The sequence below is a fragment of the Cucumis melo genome, chromosome 4 (assembly GCF_025177605.1).
Source record: "Cucumis melo cultivar AY chromosome 4, USDA_Cmelo_AY_1.0, whole genome shotgun sequence".
Lineage (NCBI taxonomy): Eukaryota > Viridiplantae > Streptophyta > Magnoliopsida > Cucurbitales > Cucurbitaceae > Cucumis > Cucumis melo.
The window spans coordinates 21,459,322-21,480,245 of record NC_066860.1 but is presented as its reverse complement, the minus strand read 5'-3'; the positions used below and the strand labels follow the sequence as shown (position 1 = coordinate 21,480,245).

Below are 20,924 nucleotides of genomic sequence, written 5' to 3'. Positions count from 1 at the left end.
TAGTTAATGTGCTTTTTGGTTAGGCGCGTATTGAGAAAAATCGTGTGGCTTCTTTGAGTAGTCACTAGAAGAAATATAGTCTTTAATGTCGAGTGGAAAAAATGAAAAATGAGTTTTAATGTCGGTTTTCAAAAGGTGGATGCTTAATGTCGGTTTTAAACCGACATTAAAGCTCTATCTTTAATGTCGGTTTAAAACCGACATTAAACATCATGTTTTTTAGAACCGACATTAAAGGTCTTTTTTATTTTTTTCATTTTGTAAAAAGTTGAATTTTTCTCTCTCTTACTTTACTCTTTTCTCCTTTCTTCTCTACCAAACCCCACGAAAGAAAGGTTTTCTCTCAACATTTCTTCCCTTTCTTCCTTTCTCAATCTCATCACTTTCTTCCCTCTCTTCTCTGATCAGTCGCCATCCCCACCATCACAGCCATCTCTCATACCCAGCTCGTGCTCGTTCGTCGTCATATTTCTTGTATCATTTAAAAAATCTTCATTCTTTCACTTTGCATCTAACCATTAGGATGTGGTGCAAAATTTCCTGTTCAATGGCATCGACGAGCTCGGAAGCAAAAGGTTTCTGAATTACTTTCCAGAGTTTCGCTAGAAGATGGTACAATCAACACGATGAGATCTAAACGTGTATATAGGCTGTCATGGTTACTAAATTGATCGTGTAACTTAGGGTGGATGACTAGGTAACCGATGAAGACGACGATGCCTCCGATTATGACGGTGATTGAAACTACAATACAGAGTCAGGCAGCGAGCCAAACAAGAGGATGAGTGTGGCGCTTTGCGTCGGATATTAGTTTAGGTGACATTGGGCGGGGGCGGTCCACATCCGACAGTGGAGATTGTTATCTTGTTTTTTGGTGTCCCCTTTGAAATTTGTGAGGTAATTTGACTGAGCTTTTGAATTGAAATTTTTTGTTTTAATTTTTGAATTTTTATGAAGAATTACAAACTTGAATTTGAAAGAGATGGTTTTGGTATCTCTACCTTTCCTGCTTCTAAAGCATTAGAGTTATGAACTCCAACAAAAAAAAAGTTGAAATTTGAAAAATGAAAAATCCTGTTGGGATACCAGAATTTAGAGAGATGGTATAATTTAACTCAGAATCTTTCTTATTGGAAAGTAAAATACCAAACTTGCACTTATAATTTCTTGCCAATAGCTGGAAACTTTGGAGGAACTATTGAAACCTTAGGAACCTATTCTATTATTACACACCTTCTGTTTTTTCATTTTTTTTAAGTCATGTAAACTATATAAATATAATTTTGAAAGTTAAGGAATACTACTTCATGTTAGGGTGTAAATTGGTTGATCGGGGTCAATTTCTAGACAATCCTGTCACAGGACTTTCAAACGAATAAGACTGTGTTTGCTTCTTATTTAAGAAAGGAGACAAGACGCATCTCCTTGGGTTTCGGGTTCTAGTTAAGGTTTCTTATCCTATCACCTGAGATTCTTCTTTCTTGGCATGAAAAATGAGGTAAAGAGAGTTTGAGCATATAAGAAGAATGACGAGTCATTGACTCGTCAGTCTTGTATGTCATTCTTCTATTATTATAGTTTATGAAATAAAGAATCTTTGTTTTCAAATATAGTGATTATACTTGCTTCACTCGTCACCTCGTATCTTAATGAGGTTAGCCCCTCGTCTTGATGAATAGGAACGAATCAAACCATTATTACTCGACCTTCTTTAGACATGGAGTCAGGCAAGGAATTTGTCCCTCTTTCATTTTTTTAATTATGGTATTAAGAAGGAACTAAGCTTCTGATAATGCCGATAGAAAATGAACTATTTGGAACTTCTCTTTCTCTTCTGATTTGGATTGACAAGTTGACTCTAATACCAAAGTTAGAGATGGAGAACTCTCAAATGAAGAAACTTATAGGTTTATCTGATTTTATCTTTACCTATCTCCTAATTTTGTATGTTTTACAATGTTGATTGTTCATTTTTTATTTGACCCCTATTTCATTGGTCTAATTTCATCTACAACAATAAGTTTTGTATCTTTGAAATTTGAAATTTATTATAAACATACTTTTGGAAGGTGTAAGATGGAGATTTGACAATTTTTAGTCTCCTTTTAACTTCAATTAAATGAGGTTAAATTCAAACGAGAGTAAAAATGTGAAAACCATAGTATGAAATTCCAAACGAAAAAGAGAAAATGATGATTTTTTATAAGAAAAAATAACATGAAATTCTGTCATTTTTCTCTCCTTTTTCTTTTTTAGCATGTAGAATTTATTAATATGTTAGGAGTAAAAATAATAATATGTTAGTAGTGAGAATCATCTAGGAATATATTAATGCTACTTTTAGTTCAGCAAGTTACTAAACATTTTACATGGAAATGGATTGATATCATTGATTTGCATTCTTTTAGTTTGAATCCGTACCATTTGTTTATAAGTACAAAAACTTTTCTTTCCTTTTAGCTTTTCAATTTTTTTAAAGATTTTACAAATGAAACTCGCACCTTACAATCTCTTTTATATGCAGAAATTTAAAAAGGAAACAGTTGCTGGATTGAGTTTCGAGGTTACAACAAAAGTAGGTTACTATAGAAGTTGTGTGTTTACCCATTTAAGATGAAAAAAATACATACAACTATAAGAGTTAATTAAGAACTAATATTTTAGCTGCTACAGTATCAATGCTTTCTCTTGAATCTTTTTAACGAGGTTTTATTACGGTTGAATGGATGTGGTGTGCAGGGACTCATCTTTACCCTCAAGGTACACTTTTATTTTATTACGGTTAATTTATTAATTTGGTGTAGAATCAAGTGAAAATTTCCCACCGTTCATGTGTTTTTCTCCAAGTGTTTTGATTTTATATGTATGTAAGAAATCCATAAGGGACCCATGATCAATTAGAAAAAATCAATGTGTTTATATGTGCAGGGTTACTTGGGATTTGGAATCAATGTAACTACAGATTTTTGTTCTTCCATTGGGGTGAGAGTTAAAATTTCTGCATTTTGGTAATTAGATTGTTTCATGATTGGATGTGTCTATTTTTTGCTTTAATTTCTATGATATGAAGCAACAGTACAAATTATATCATCATCTTTAGAAGAGGCACCCAGATGTCCATACACTAACATACCAAATGTAGCCGGTCCCAAAATTATAGGAAATCCTATGTTCTGTCACCACCCCTAGAAATCCACTTCATCATAAGTTAGCTTTATTTGACAAGCTTGGCCTCAAGTCAGTCTACCAAAGTGTCACATGGGTTTCTCAGGTTATCGTCCATTCCCGCCGCAGATGTAGGGTTCTTGTGTTGTTGGCATCTTTCCAATAGTCCCTATGACGAAGTTTTGCTATCAATCACTTGTCTGGTTGTGATTAGAAGAATCATAAACTAAGGAATTTGAATCTTAAAGCTTAGGAAAGAAGAGTGAATGCTGGGTTTGTTTATATTCCATATTCTTTTGCTTCTTTGTCATTTAAGTGATGTTGCTAAAACAAAGTAGTCAATCAGAAGAAACAACATGAAGGGCCTGTGTGTGCTATATGTGGTGTAAATGAAAGTTAATGATTTTGGCTGTTAATTCCTCCCTTTTCAGGGGACCATTTCTTTCTCCTATGAGTCCTCACAGGCTATAGAACTGCTTACTACTATGCTTGACATGTTTGTTTGCAATAATGGAGATAATAGAAATCAGAAGTCATCAGATAAATGGTTTATTTTGATATTGCTTGTAGAATGATTGAAGTCATCAGATTGAAAGCTAAGCGATTGTGTAGATAGCCAGACGATCGTTGAAGGTTGAAGACTGAGAAGACGTTTAGGATTTCTTATTTAAGTCTTGTATTAGGATCTTGTTTCATGTACTATTGTAGAATGTATATATAAACACAATATAAGTTTTCATTTTGTGTATACAAATTTAAAAGATAAATATTATAGTTTCTAAAATAATATTAATTTTATTAATTTGTTGGAGCGAGAAAAAAATATTTATCTATATGGATTCAATGTTGGTTTATAAAAAATGGACAGTAATACAACAATTAAATAAATATAAATTTTTAAAAATGGACAAAAACAAGCCTTTAATGTCGGTTTTAAAACGACATCATAGCCCAATCGACATTAAAGGGCTTCAATAACACTATCCAAGATGTTGGTTTAAAACCGACATTAAAGCCCAACCGACATTAAAGGGCTTTAATAACACTATCAAAGATGTCGGTTGAAAACTGACATTAAAGGCCTTTAATGTCGTTTTTAAATCGAAATTAAAGAGGCCTTTAATGTCTTTTTAAACCGACATTAAAGCCCAATTGACATTAAAGGCCTTTAATAACGCTCGCAAAGATGTCGGTTGTCAAGTGACATTAAAACCCTTTAATGTCCGTTTTAAACCGACATTAAAGGTCAAATTTCTTGTAATGAGTGTTGCTGCTGCCATTTATTATGTTTCAATCTCTTGTTAGCTTGTTTGTCATTGAGTAGTTGCAGTCCATTGAGTAGTAGATTGTTTCCTTTAAGTAAATGGCTTGTTGTGACTGTCTTATGCCCCTCCACCCACCCCCATCCACCATGACTTTTGCATACTTAATGTGATTTTTGTTTAGGAGCGTATTGAACAAAATCGTGTGGCTTCTTCAAGTACTATAATTGATGATGCAATTAGTAGAGTTCTTGGGCCCGATCAAGGCTATGTAAGAGGACTAAGATTTGTTGTGACTCTATCGAAGGTTTCTATATCAATTCACAAAGATAAAACCATTACATCTCTTGAAAAAAAATGTGGCAACCTTACTTTGGATGTAGATGAGTTGAAAAGTGTGGTAACTTCCTTATTAAAGGACATGGTAAATTTATCTTAACACTCTTAAAAGTTCTTAATTTTTTTTATAGCACATTTTGACATTGTTGTTTATATAGGAAAAAACAAGTGATGACAATTCTAATCATCTTGTTAAAAGAGTACCATCATCGGCACATATTCGTACTCATACTCCTACTCCAATCATAAATTCTCCACCGGTAAATCTAATCATCTTTGCTATTTTAAATTATTATTGTTTGAGAATTTTCTAACCATAATATTGTTGAAAAAGAGTGTTACTACCAACGCTCCCCATAAGTGCTTGCTACTAGATTGGATTGGTTTAGGAGAAGTCATTGTTGAAGGTAGATGGTCTTCCAATGATCCATCTGTTCTTGTCCACCATGTACCTCTTGGCCCCAATGCAGTTCGTGTGTGGGTTGATACAGTGAAAATACCAAATTCCTTCTTATGGAGGCCTACCTCCAACATTATTGTTATTGATGATGCTTTGGGCACTACTGTAGCATGACCAATAGATAAAGTCAAAGTATGTAAGAAATTTTATTTACTTTGTGAATTAGGTATTTATTAAGTTCTTCAACTAATAATTTATTGTTAGAATTAGATAATGATATTTCTTCTTATTTTTTTTTGTTAGGTGATTGATGTGTGAAGAAAACAGTGGAGCAACACATATATGTTGGATAATTTAACAATTGCTACAAAAATTTGGGACTTTAGAACTTAGTGTATATGTTATGAAGTCATTTTAATTGAATTAACAATTTACTTGTTCTAATAGTTAAAGACTTTGAAACTTAGGGTTGATGATTTTGTATATGTTATAAATTTGAATATTTTGGTTATAATTATGATTGTATATTTTGATGAATGTGAATTAGACCATAGTATGGCAAATTACGATGACAACCTTCATAATAAAACGGAACAAAAAATTGTTTATAGCATTTTTCCAAACAGCTATTGAATGATTTTGACAACGCTTTTCAAATGTAACAAAAAACGCTACAAAAAATCTTTTATAGCATTTTTGAAATGTTATTAAAAACGCTATTAAAACCTTTTTATAGCGCTTTTCTAACGCAAAACAAAACGCTATAAAACGTCTTCTATAGCATTTTTCCAATGTTATTGAAAACGCTATTGAAAGTTTATAGCTATTTTTCGACGTAATAAAAACTGTTATAAAAACGTTTCGATAGCGTTTTTCTTCATGTTATAAAAAGCATTTAGAGCATAATATTTGTGCTATCGTTGGTGACATATTATAGTTGTTTGCATAGCATTGAAAAAACGCTATGAAAAGTCATGGACTTTCAATAACATTTGCTACGACAACATTTCAAAAACGCTATCGAAAATCATCTATAGCGTTTTTTTGATGCTATTGTTGCTGATATTTCTTGTAGTGGCGAAGCGAAACTCATTATTCTTAAAAGGAGCTATTTATTGATTTGCATAAGAATTATATATCTCAATATGTTTTTCTTGTTTTTAGCCCTTTGTTCTCATTTAAACTCGTTGAACATTGGTTTTATAAGAAATTAAATAAAAAGAAAAAGAAAAAATGCTTATTGATTTTCTTCTTTGGAGGTGAACAGATTAAACTAGAAATTGAGATGAAAAATTTGAATGAACAACTTGACATGCAAAAGGCGGAGATTCAAGAAGAGAGAGAAGCAAAGAATACAACAAAGAAAATGCTTCTGGCAACGAAGGCAGAGGTTGATGATTTGAAAGGATTAATCAAACAATTTATGGCGTCATAAGGAGAAACTTCACAATAGGTATGCACTATCATTTTCTTCATAGGAAGTTTGTTTGAGCATTTGCTGCTATTTTGCAGTTATGGTAGAAATTGAGATGTTTTTTTAGGGAGATATGTTCTCATTTATTATGCAAGTCTGTCTAAAATGTAGGATGAAATGTAAATGTAGATTTGTTTTCTTGGATGTGGGACGAAATATAAGTTGAGACTTATGTTTATATTCATATTTATAGGTTTACGAGTTGACTTATTTAGTTATGTTTTGTAAGTTGTCATTGTTTTGGTTGTAGAGAAAAGTTCACGTTGTAAGTTTAGATGTAGTATGAAATGTGAGTCTATATGTTGTTTTTTATGATGTGAGATAACTTGTAGGTTGCGACTTATGTTCCATTTGTAGATATTTTTTAAAATGTAAAATGTAGATATTTATAGGTTTATTAGCTGGATTATTTAGTTTTGTTTTGTAATTTGTTATTGTTTTGGTTGTGGAGAAAAAGTTTGTAATTCTAAGTTTAGATTTTCTAGAAATTAAAGTATGTATGTATGTATGTGTGTATATATATACATATACATATACATATACATATACATTTATATATGTAAAGTACAAAATATACTAGTTTATTGAATATGTCGTCAGAAATCGGTGTGTATATGTGTGTATATTAGGGGTGAAAAAACCGACCCGACCCGATGACCCGACCTGACCCGATTCGGTTCGGTTTGGGTTGGACCGGTTAATAACAACTGCGTTACCGAACCGAACCGAACTGATTTGATTCGGGTCGGGTCGGGTTTAAAATTAACCGATTAGGTTAAAAAAAATTTGTTCGTCGACTTTGCTTCGTCTTCGACAGTTCGACTCCTCTCAGTCTTCACCTCTTCGTCTGCAAACTCGGCATATCTCTTCGTCTTCATCACTTCGCCATTCCATCGTCACTCGCAATTCCATCGTCTTCATCACTTGAGTTTTTGGAAGGTGGGTGTGTTTTTGGAAAATTAGAAATTGATATAGTCTTTGCAGCTGCAATTTGGAGTAAACTACTTGTAACTATTACTTATCTTCTAGTCTGCAGTCTTTTTTTACCTTAACCAAGTTTGCTGCCCTGTTTTTGCATGCCCATGCCCCTTTTGTATGGGGTAATGCCCACTTCAACGAAGCTAAAATTGCACTAAAGTTTCTCAACTTTTTATTATAAAGTCGTCTGATGTCTTCAATAATGCCTAATTCTTTATTTATTTTTCTTTAATTTTTAGACGCAACATTCAACAATCAATCATGTGCTCCGCTTAAACCAAAACCCCTACAAAACTCCACTATTTTGCTTCAAATCCGCCATTGAAACCCACCTCTTCAACCCCTCCAATCATTCTCTTTCAAGATGCTTCTATTTCCATCTTCTCCCCGCTGAGGTATTCTTGTTATGTTTTGTATCGAATCTGAGAAATCGCCCGTACGGTGTTTGTTGTAATGCATCTTTCTTTTTCTTGCAACTATTTAGAATTTGGGATTTGGGTTTTCGATTATCTAATGTTTATAGGCTTGAAGTGGTTGAAAACTTGCAATGCTGGGAGAAAAACTCAATTGTGATGAAAAATTAGACAAGCCCACTAGTGATTTTTTGGGGGGTTTCTTTATTTTTGTTTAGGTTGTGCAGCTAAAAGGTGCTAGGGAAAGAATTATGCTTCGGTGAGAATTTCTCCAGCCAATATATGATGTATTTACTTCTGTTTAAATTATAACATTGTTCATACAATTCATCACATGATTCAAAATATGTTAAATGGGTGAGCAACTAAAATTCAAGAACTCTTTCATATTGCAGAGGTCTGGTGGACGTCCTTGAACAATCACCTTGATAATATTATTAATATTGATTCAAGTTTGAAGTTGCCTTTTAGTAATCTGCGTGCTTACGTTAGTTAATCTAGTATTGTTGGTGGATGTGTTGGTAATCTGATAATTTGATAATTTGATCTGTTGTCCCTCCTTCAAGCAAATTTGTTGGTCTTTGCAATTTTCTTCTCTTTTATATTTTAGTTCAGTAGCGTTATTAATTCTATTCATTGTATAAATGCATGCAGGGAAACACAGCTACGAGCATTTTATTCTACGTTATGATCAATCCATTCTTTACGTTACAGGCGACCATTGTTAATTCCCAAACTCTTGAAGAGGTTGCAACGTTAGAACATGTATGCTTCGTTTTTTGTCTTCTACAGTCCCTCCCTCCTCAAAAGGAAAATGGAGGAGAAAAATTAGAGTTGTATGAGAACTCGTAGTTATTGATTTGAGTGTTTTTTTCTATGTGTTTTGTTTGATGATTATTAGGATGACTTCATTCTCGGTAGACGAGACTTCAAATCAGAGTTGTTCTAGTCCAGTGTTAGGAAAAAGAAAATCGGTTAAACCACCATCATCGGTATAGGAACATTTTATAAAAGTAGAAGGATGTGATCTTAAATATCCTAGGGCTGCTTGTAAACATTGTGGGGCTTCATATGCTTGTGATTCCAAAAGAAATGGTACCACTAATTTAAAAAGACATTTAGAGAAATGTAAGATGTATGTAAATCCATTGGAAGATAATGTTGAAGGAGAGGGAGATTCTGAAAGTAGTTTGATGGCTGCATCATTCACTCAAGAAAATTGTAGAAAAATGCTTGCTAGGATGGTTATCTTGGATGGATTGCCATTTAAGTTCGTAGAAAGTGAAGGGTTTCACCAATTTTGTCGGGCATTAAATCCAAAGTTTGTGATTCCATCAAGAGTAACCGTTGCAAAAGATTGTTTTCAAATGTATATGAAGGAGAAAAAAAAGTTAAAAAATACATTAACTCGAAGTGGCCAAAGAGTTTGTTTAACAATGGATACGTGGACTTCTGTGCAAAATATTAATTATATGGTTATAACGGCTCATTTCATTGATGATGATTGGAACTTGCACAAAAGAATTTTGAACTTTTGTCAAGTAGCTAATCATAAAGGAGATACCATAGGTAGAGCCATTGAAAAGTGCTTAGAAGGTTGGGGTATTGATAGGCTCTTTACTGTAACGGTTGATAATGCGAGTTCAAATGATGTAGCCATTGCCTACTTGGTTAAAAAGTTTAAAGATAGAAATGGGTTGGTGTTGGATGGTGAATTTATTCACATTAGATGTTGTGCCCATATTCTTAATTTAATTGTTAGTGATGCCTTAAAAGATTTGCATGTGTCTATCATTCGAATCAGAAATGTTGTGAAGTATGTTAGGTCATCTCCTGCTAGATTGCAAATATTTAAAGATTTTGCAAAAGAAGATAAGATGTCAACAAAAAATTGTCTTACAATGGATGTTCCGACACGATGGGATTTTACTTGTACTATGCTGGATGGAGAAATTAAGTGTCAAAAGACTTTTGAAAGATTGGAGGAGCATGACCCTAGTTATTTGCCAAAGAATAATATTCCTACTACTGAAGATTGAGATAATGCAAAAGTGTTTGTAAAGTTCCTAAAGACTTTTTCAGAGGTAACAATGAAGTTTTTTGCATTTATGTCTGTGACTTCAAACATATTTTTTTATGAACTTTGTTTGATCCAAGAAATAATTCGTGAATACTCATCGTATGAGAATGCATTATTGAGTCAAATGACATTAAGCATGCAGACAAAATTCAACAAGTATTGGGGTATAACTACAAGTGAGAACACCAATTTATTATTGTATGTTTCTGTAGTTCTTGCCCCTAGGTACAAGCTAGCTTATGTGAATTATTGTTTTAATGAATTTTTGGAGGAAGATTGTGCAAAAATATGGACGAATAAGGTTGAAGAAGCATTTCGTCGATTGTGTGATGATTATTATATGAGAATGTCAAAAGAAAAATATTCACAAACACAATCATGTACACCTATCGAATGATTTGGCTTTCAAAGTCAAAGTGAAATACCTTCTATCTCATCTAGTGGATCTTATAAGGCACGTGCTACTGTTCATGATAGATTTAAACAAAGTAACAAAACATGTCTAGATGATGCTAAAACAGAGGTGACTCGTTATCTGGATGAGGCTCGTATAGATTGTATGGGCGATGAATATTTAGATTTGCTAACTTGGTGGAAGGTGAATTCCTCTCGATTTAAGATCATTAGCCAAGTAGCTAGGGACATCTACAGTATTCCTATATCAACTGTGCCTTTTGAGTCCGCCTTTGGCACTGGAGGACGGGTGTTAGATTCTTTTCGAAGTTCTTTAACTCCTCAAACTGCAGAGGCACTCATTTGTGCTCAGAATTGGATTCAGTCTAAACCTTTGGATGACATGACTGAAGAAATTGACGGGGCTGAAGAAATTGATGAAAATAATATTCTTTTTGAAGTACGCATTTAAAATTTTCAATTATCCTATATAAGCTAACTGTTTGTCATTTTGATCTAGAATTCATAAATATAGGAAAGGAGATGGAAGCTGCATTTGAGAATTTAAATAATGACTCTATGGTTTAAATCCCTACTCTCAAATCTTTATTTACATTTTTTTAAAATTGTTAACTTGTTAAATATCGAATCTTGTTTTTTTAGAGTCTTGAAGCTCAGTGATGGAAGCACTTTGGGTTATACGAACAAGGTGGTCTCGTGAAGATGTTCATTAATTCATACCTTCACAATTGTAAACTCTAATTTGAAGGGCCAGTAGCTTCTCTACTATCAACTCTTTAATCCCGCTATGTATGTCCTCAGAAGATTCTTAGTTCATTTTCCTTTGTTTTTTGTTTTCCATTTTTAAGTAATATACTTTAGTAATATACTTTATGTGCAGTTTTTACTTTTTATCCAAGTGCAGATATATGTTTTTCTCTCCTAGGTACAAATTAAAGAACTAACTATACTTTATTTAGCTTTTGATTATCATTTGGGAGATGGACAAGCTTGTGTTGTCACCATTATCGTTGCCTTTGATTATTTATTCTCATGGTTTATCCATTTTCATTTTTAGTGTGAACTGTGAGAATTTATATATTTAATTTCGATCTTCCTTCACCTTATTGGGTGCTTCTATTTTTCTTCTTCTAAAAGAGATAAAGATGCTTCATCAATAAGTGGACTTGAATAAGCATTTTGCTCATAGACTTTGTTTAGGACAAAGTTATGTGTCTAATTGTTTCAAGGAGCTAATTGTTTATTTTGGTGTATAATGTTGGACCCATATTTATTTTCATTGAAGTGGTTTCTAAATAAATTTTTCATTCATGTAAATTATACCCATATTTATTTATTTTATGCTTCATCAATAAGGAGGAGGAGGAGGAGGAGGAGGAGGGAAAAAAAAAACCCGACCCGACCTGACCCATTCGGCCCAACCCGAATGTGGGTCGGGTCGGGTCAGATTTCAAAATTAGTCCGTACATTTCGGGTCGGATCGGTTTTGAAGAAAACCCGACCCGACCCAACCCAATTACACCCCTAGTGTATATATATACATATACATATACATATATGTAAAGTGCAAAATATACTAGTTTATTGAATATGTTGTCAGCATAAGATAAGTCGATGCGTTTTTCAAGATATGCCGACAAATTTTTTCATTGGAATAAGGTCAATTTCTTTTAGTTAAAATTGGTTCACGTTTGGTAACCATTTGGTTTTTTGTTTTTGAAAATCAATCTTATTTCATCTGCACCTCTTACAATGATTTGCATATTTATTAAGTATAATGGTCGAGCCAAATTCAAATCACAAAAAAGTTCTTAAAAATCTATTCTTTTTAATTTTTAAAATTTTGCTTGATTTTTTAAATCATTGATAAAAAGTAGATAATAAATGAAGAAGTATATGAAAGTAGAAGTAGTATGATCTATATACTTAATATTAAAAAACAAAAATAAAATGACTACGAAACGGATGATAAGCTGAATTTTCAAAACTTTATTTTTTAAAATATTACTTTGAAAAGGGAAAAGGAAAATAAATAAAATAAGGAACCAATAACTTGAAATAGTGTTTATAAAACATAATTTAGAAATATGAAAAAGAAAGAAAAACCAAATAAGATTATCAAATTATAAAAACACTTAGAGTCTTAAAAGAAGTACTTAGTTAAATTATAAAAACAAAAATCAATTTTTAAAAGTATACATGTTTTTCTGAGGGATCTTTTAAAAAATATAACAAAACGGCAAAATATTTATATTGTATAAAATAATTTCGAAAATAGAAAAAGACCAATAAACATACAACGAAAAATACAAAAAATGTCATGTCATCCACGCTATCAACAATACGCGTAATATATTTGGTACATGATTGTTTAGGTTTGACGATTGTTTCAAGATTTGGCTATCGATTGTTTCAAGATTTGGCTATCGATTGTTTAGATTTAGTCATTTAGATTCGGCGATTTATTTCTTTTAGTTTTTTTTACACGATCGTTTAATTTAGTTATACAATTATTTAGATTTAATCCTTTAGATTTGGATAGTCAAATCTAAACGATTGTGCGATTTTTTTCAAGATTTGGTACGCAATCGTTTATATTTGACTAAACGATTTTTTTCAAGATTTTGTGGTACACAATCGTTTAGACTTGTTTACACGATCATTTATTTTTTCAAGATTATTTGGTACACGATCGTTTAGATTTGGCTAAACGTTTTTTTAAAGATTTTTTTGGTACATGATCGTTTATGTTTTTGTTTTTGTATATGATCGTTTAAAGTTAGCTATTTTTTGTACACGGTCATTTATATTTGGTTATCCAAATTTAAACGACGTTTTTTTCAAGTCTTTTATATTTAGTATATGATCTTGAATAACCAAATAAAAGTTTGAAAAAAATAGATATTTTATATTTGATATACGATCTTAAACTAAATAATAATTTGGAAAAAAAAGGAGGAAAAGAAGAAAGACGATGGAAAGAAATAAAAAAAATCGTTGACGAAGAATGAGAGGAAAGACGATAAACGGGAAGGGCAGACCTAAAATATTTTAAAAAATGACTAATTTCATGGACTTTGTTACACGATCCATAAATACTTTACCGGTTTGTTATATTTATGAAAATTTCCGTTTTTCTAAGGGTTTTTTTTATAAAAATAGTAAAAAAAACAAAATATTTACCCTCCATAAAAAAAGGGGTCTTTTCAAAAATATAAAAAAGAGGTAAAATATTTACAATTTATAGAACAATTCCGAAAACGGAAAAAGCCCAGAGGCCCACCGTGTAAAATACCATAATATATTTGCGATCGTTTAGATTTGGTTATTGTTTGGTACGCGACCATTTAAATATGACTACAATTTATTTTTTCAATTTCATCGTTTAATTTTGTTATACGATCGTTTAATTTGGTTACGTTTAAATTTGATTGCACGATCGTTTAGATTTGGTTTTTTTAATTTAGTATACGATTTTTTAAATTCTTTTGGAACATGGTCGTTTTAATTTCTTTAAACGATGATTTATTTTTTTTACACGATCGTTCACATTTAGCTACTCCAATCCAAATGATTTTTTTTCAAGATTATTTATACACGATCTTTTATTTTTTTTACACGATCGTTTAATTTGGTTAAGTTTAAATTTGGTTACACGATCGTTTAGATTTGAGAACCTAAATCTAAATAATTGTTTTTTCAAAATTTGGTATAATATATTTGGTATAGGATCATTTAGTTTTGATTTGGTACACGATCGTTTATATTTGTTTTTTCAATTCTATCGTTTAATTTGTTACACGATCGTTTAATTATTTGAGTTACATGATCGTTTAGATTTGGGTACACGATCGTTTAGATTTGGCTACCCCAAATCTAAACCATTATTTCAAAATTTGGTATACGATCGTTTAGATTTGGCTACACGATCGTTTAGATTTGGGGTTCCAAATCTAAACGATTTTTTTTTTCAAAATTTGGTATACGATCGTTTAGATTTGGCTACATGATCGTTTAGATTTGGCTACCCCAAATTTAAACAAATTTTTTTCTTCAAAAATTGGTATAAACGATTTTTTTTCAAACCAATTTTTTCAAAATTCTTATACACCATCGGATTTGGTTAGCTAATGTAAACGTAAAAAAAGAAAAGAAGAAAGACGATACGATACATGTAGTGAATGAACAAAAAAAAAAAAAAAGAAAAAGGAAGAAAGATATGTACGCACCTAAAAAAAGAGAGAAAGACGATATAAAAAAATAGATTTAGGTAACCAAATCTAAAAAAATGGAAGAAATCGCATCTAAAAAAGAAGTGTACAGAGGAAGACGATAGAAAAAATTGGAGAGATGATAAAAATATGAAAGGGAAAACCTAGAATATTTAAAAAATGACTAACTTTATGGGATTTGTTACACAGACCGTAAATATTTCATTTGTTATGTTTAGGAAAGTTTCCCTAAATAATTCTCCACAAATATCTCAAAATAACACCCCAATAATTTCAAAATAATTAAATCAAATTAAGATAATTAAATTTAAAATTACCTGATTTTTGGGCGTTACATATGTAGCAAAGAATAGTCAAATCAAAATGATCGTGTACAAATGAATCTTGAAAGAAATGTTACCCAAATCTAAACGATCTTGGTACAAGATCGTGTACCGAGTGCCAAATATATTGCGCATGTGAGTGCCAAATTAATCACGTGTTGATGAGGCATTTTTGGTACTTTTTTATTGTGTGGGCCTGTGGACTTTTTCCATTTTCGAAATTGTTCTATGTAATATAAATATTTTACCGCTCTGTTATATTTTTTAAAAACCCCAATATTTTGTCAATTTTTGACGATTTCCCTTTTTCTTTCGAGTTTTTTCAAAGTTTCTTTTCCTTTTGAAAATACGACAAGAAAAGTGGATAACACACACAAATTAAAACATAGAAACTTTGAAATATGACACGATTTATCATAAGGTTTAACAGTGAATTAATAATCTTTCTCAAAAACAAGATATTGAGAAGGCCACCATAATCCTCGATCCAAAGGTCCAAATTATATTGCGAAATTAATAAAAATGTTTGAATCTAATAAACTAACACCTCTTTATGAAAATTTAAATCAACCAATAGAAAAAAGCTAAAACTTTGAAAATCTAAAAGTAAGATTTGGAAATTTTATTCTAAATTGAGTCACTCCAAAATCAAACTTGGTTAAGGTTAGATTGAATGTCTTACATACATTCTATCACAAGAATCACAAATTTGAAAGATCTTAAATTTCATTCCAAAAGTCTTACTCCCAACTATCAAATTTAAAGTTCATTAACTTCAACCTCTATCTTTTCAAGAACCATATTTAATGCATCTCTGTAATTACCAAGACTTAGGTTTAACAATTAGGGATGATCGGTCCACAAAACTCGAATGTAATTAGATTATTGAAAATCTAAGAGATTTTAGGATGCATGAAGAGTCAAAGGCAAAAAAGAAATAGAATTGTAAAGCAATGAAAACGGTAGAAAAATGGGTGGTTGAAAACTGTGTGACAACAAAAGAGTTTGAGTATTACAAATCGAGTCCAAATTGTTCAATTGAAACACATGTTTTAGATTAGGATAATTATAATGGGAAAGCAGTTATAAAAATAATAATTAACTATATAGCAATATTTTAAAAAAATTGGAAATATAATCGTGATAGGCTTCTATAATTAGTCTATCAGTGATAGGCTAATATTTTTAACATGGTCTATCAACCATATATCACTTTATCATAGATAGACTTTGATAGATTTGACTATATTTGTAATTTTTTAAATATTGCTATATATGCTAATATTTTAAGTATAATTGCTATATTTGCAACTATCTCTTTAGATTGCATAACAATTTTAACCCATTCTATTGTTATCCTTCAAACAATTGTTATCCTTCAAACAGATATAAAGAACTAAGTAAAAAAAAAAAATTAAAGTTTACTAATACAATTCATATTGGATCCTAATCCATATCATAAACCTGTTAGCTTGATTTATTTAAATATAATATTATTATTAATGTGGCCTATGTGCATTGTTTGCTGTCTTATCTTTTGAGCATATTATTTATTAGATTCATTAAGTAAAAGATAATATCCTAATTAAATACTTGATTGAACCGTATGCATCGGTCTTCTCTCTGCCTCTCCATCAAGATACCTAATGGAAGGTCAAGAGAGAGAAACACAATCTCTAGGAAGACCATTTCGTGAATAAGATATGTTAAAAAAGACCATTCCATGGATAAGGTGTGTTATTCTAACTAAGATTTATTGCGAAAATCATTCAAACATCTTGGTATATTGTGTTGAAGTTAGAACTTACACCATCTAATTCAAAAAGCACATTGATATATTTATTAGAAAAAGAAATGCAAGAAGGAAAACAAGGTGCAAGATAATAATAATAGAAGTTTCTTTAAAAAAGAAAAAGAAAAAGAAAAAGAAAAAGAAAAAGAAAAAGAAAAAGAAAAAGAAAAGAGAGCAGAAATTAGCAACAATTTTGATTGTTATAATTTATTCTTATAAAAAGATCTTGAGATAATCATCCATGGTAGTGTAATTCACTTCTGGAAAAAGCTTTGAAGCTTCTTCAGCTCCTTCTCCTATTTCAAAATTTGTCAAACAACCTTTAAAGAATATTTCATAAAAATGTCCCGCTCCAGCCTGCTGTGCTTCGTCCAGATCTGCACCATCAAATTTACATTTTAATATATTTTCTTCTTATCTATATTTGGAATCTTCTTCCACTTTCATCCTTGCAGTGTCTCTCAATCTATATATCTTAAACTTCATCTTTCAAAGTACATTACAATATGCCGAATTATTGACAATTATAACTAAATTTAATATGGATGACCAAGTGATAAAATTAAACAAATTTCAAAGTATAAAAATCAAAATGACATTTTAGTATACATTATTCAGAAAGTCTCATTTCTTAGATAATTTTTGTTAGTGAATATTAAAGTGCATTCTAGGTTTTACAACTGTTTTAATCGATGCTCACTTAATTATATATCCGACCACATGCAATTTGTCGGATGGTACAAAAAAGAATGCTAACTAAGATACGTCCGAGCTGCATTACTATTTTGGTTTTACACTTTCTTTAATTTCTCATGCTTGATGTTTTTTTTTTTCCCCATTTTAGGCTCTAGAATTATTTCAAAATTTACTAATCGGAGGATCTCTTTCTAACATTGGTCAAACTTTTATTTGATAACTTTTCTTTAATGTTCTCTTTTTATTGTTTCTCGAAATGTAAAAACTCGAGACGTTGAAACAAGAAACGTGAAAATAACAATAGTTTCTTTCTAGAAAACTATGTGAAATCAAAAATTTGTTTACCTTTTATATTAGCAAGAAAGTCTTGAGCAGAAACACTTATCTTTTCCAATACTTTTCCAGAAAGCTTTTCCCAAATCTGTATGAGTTCTCTTTGGGAGAGAATGTTTTGTGGAGGCCTAATATACACTGTTTTATTCAATGTTCTAGGATCAGTTGCTGCCTTCACAACGTACCTTGCAATGTCATCTTCGTCCGCGTATATAACTGTAAGTTAAACTTTACATATCATTATTTAAGTTTAAACCACTTTCATCATTTTCATTTAAAAGAAACAACAAGATTTCGAGATTTGAAGAAACAACTTGGCTAGAACGTACAAGGTCAAGGTATAGGATTTATGGTCGATTCTAACTAATTAAATATTTTTAAAAAATTATGAAAACTCCATGTTTCCTTCAATAAAAAGGTTATAGACAAATCAACAATCTATCACTATTTATTCAAATCAAGAATCATTGATGAAGCAAATCTTTGATGACAACACAAATAAACTCACTCAAAGGTGAAAAAAGAAAGACAATTGCACAAAGGACCAAGTGGTTCAGTATTTGTCTTCTATGAACTGAAGTGAAAACATTAATTAACCATTTGGCCACCTGCCCCTATAAAAGAGAAATTCCTTTCAAAACTAGGTTCAGTTTTTCAGAATCTTAAATAGAAAATAATTGTTTACAATTTTAGATGTTAGATTCTAACAACTAACTTGAGTTTAGTATTTAAATCGCAGTTAAGTTAGAGTGAAGTTTTAGTAAACAAGAACTCGACTAGTTAAGATATTTATCCTATCTTAATTTAATCCTGGTTTATTACATATAAATTATGATATTTTGCTATATTTGTAGATATTTTTAGAAAGTTTATTTCATTTAAAAGAATCTCCCTAATATTTATTCGTTTATTAAAGGAAGTAGTATATAAAAATAAGAGAAATAGTCAAAAATAGAAAAATAGATAAAATATTTATATTTCATAAAACAATCAAATGTGTAATGAATTTTGTTGTTTTATCAAATATAAAAAATTTATCTTTTTTTTTCTTTTGAATGATTGAAAAACCTAAAAAATAACTTAAATTATATCAATTAGAAAAGTAAACTTAATAAAACAAATATGTTAGATAAAAAAAATTAAAATATTAATAAATATAGCGATAAAAATATTGGTAAGAAGATTTAGACATTCCCAAATAAAAACAACCAGAATTATTTGAAAAAGAAAATTATTGTTGCAAAACAACTATGTGCAATTTTATGTTCTCCTACGTGAGGGGGGCAATTGTTGTAATTAGAAAAAAGCGAGAGAACGGGTAATATTGTAATAATTTGGATAAGATCAGTAATAATTGGTGTATTGTGGGGTGGGGGGTGGGGGGTTACCTTTAACATTTCCATCACCATAAACTGTAACTTGATGGGTTGGAGGAACAAGAGTCTCCATTTGAGAGAGGTTAGCAGCAAAGTAACCAGCAAAACAGTTGGCTGACACATAAGTAAATGGAATATTTGCTTCTTCAATTGCTTTTCTTATTACCATTTTTTGATCAAATGTGTCTCTTCCTTGTTCAATTGCATTTCCCATTCTTGATGGATCTATTCCATATTCTGATGGCAAGAATCTCTGTACAAATACAATTGATTACCCTAAAAGCTCAAGTTGATAGAGATTACAGAAAGTCTATTTCATGGATCGTGTAATTTATTAATGAAAATTAAAAGAGAAAACGACCTTGATATTCCCTGCAGCTTGAATGGCTTCAACAAGTTTGAGTTGAAGGAGAATGCTATGGCTTCTAAAATGAACACCGGACAGGGCGGAGATGACGACATCTACACGCTTCACGGCATCAACGAGGCTCTGGATATCGGAGAAAGAAGCCGGAACGAGGATGGCCCCTTGTCTCTTAAAGGAAAGGAGCAATTGAAGCTTCTCAATGTCAAGTCCAATCTCTGGCCTTTGAACTACATAAGTCTCATGCCCTTCCAAAAGGCTTGCCTTGACAATCCTCTTCCCTAAGTAGCCTGTTCCTCCAACTACAAGAACTCTCATTTTTTTTCCTCTCTTTCTATTCTCTTTAATTCTCATCTTCTAATCAAACTCAACTTTTCTCCTTTTATAGTCTTTTTCACACACTCTCTCTCTATCTCTTAAATTGCTTTGCTTTTAATTGCTTCGCTTCTAATTTAAAAGCACAAAACTATTCCACTTTTTAGATCAAATTCTCTTTCTTACTTTTCTTTTTTTTTTTCTCTTCTTAATTCAATTCTTCCCTTAAACATACGTTTTAAGGGTTATAAGCATGACATAAGCATGAAAATTTTCATTTAATTTGTGAATGATGTGAGATGGAGCAACGTTGTATGCGTTAGGTTACAAATTCAACCCAAAATGGGTTTCAATCATTTGAGCACATAAATTGAGTTAAAAGGAGAGGTCAATCTTTTTTTTTTTTTGGGTAGATTTAGACGATTTTTTTGTATAGATGTCATCAATCACCACAAGAATTTTAGAAATAATCGAACTTGATTCTATAGAATAAGAATTTTTTTGCCCTTACAAAACTAAGTTATTAGAAAAAATTGATTAACAAATCCTTTCAAACGATATATTAGTTTTTAAGTGTTCAAAATACATAAGTGTAATTTTTTTCAAAAGAATATATATATATTTTTAAATAACTTTAAAAGATTATTAATGACTTAAGAACGTACAAAAATGTTAGTTATAACCCAAAATCAATTTAACGTGAACATTATATAAGGAAAAACATAGTTTAAGAAAGCATAATAATGAAATAAATAATATAAAAGATCTTGTACATGATCTTGAACAAAAATCGTTTAGATCTTTGTACATGATTGTGTACCAAATCTAAATGATATTAGTATAAGATTGTGTATAAAATATAAAAGATTTTGGTACACGATCTTGAACCAAGATCGTTTAGATTTTGTATACAGTCGTTTAGATCTCGGTACGTGATTGTGTATCATTACCTATACGATCGCGTATCA

General features: G+C 31.0%; 1 protein-coding gene and 1 long non-coding RNA gene across 2 annotated transcripts; one reads left to right on the top strand and one right to left on the bottom strand.

The window, feature by feature from the left end:
- The first annotated feature begins 289 nt into the window (after positions 1–289).
- Positions 290–3,967, top strand: LOC127149044 (uncharacterized). The gene is made up of 4 exons (XR_007820267.1): positions 290–897; positions 2,525–2,760; positions 2,929–2,982; positions 3,736–3,967. It is a non-coding gene; the product is annotated as an uncharacterized LOC127149044 (long non-coding RNA).
- Positions 3,968–16,897: 12,930 nt separating this feature from the next.
- On the bottom strand, positions 16,898–20,154 carry LOC103499247 (isoflavone reductase homolog). Its single transcript, XM_008462215.3, has 4 exons — positions 19,639–20,154; positions 19,290–19,530; positions 17,914–18,117; positions 16,898–17,249 (listed from the first exon to the last, which is right to left on the bottom strand). The coding sequence occupies exons 1-4, from the start codon at positions 19,993–19,995 to the stop codon at positions 17,086–17,088; spliced, it is 966 nt and encodes a 321-aa protein (XP_008460437.2). The 5' UTR covers positions 19,996–20,154; the 3' UTR covers positions 16,898–17,085.
- Positions 20,155–20,924: the final 770 nt, after the last annotated feature.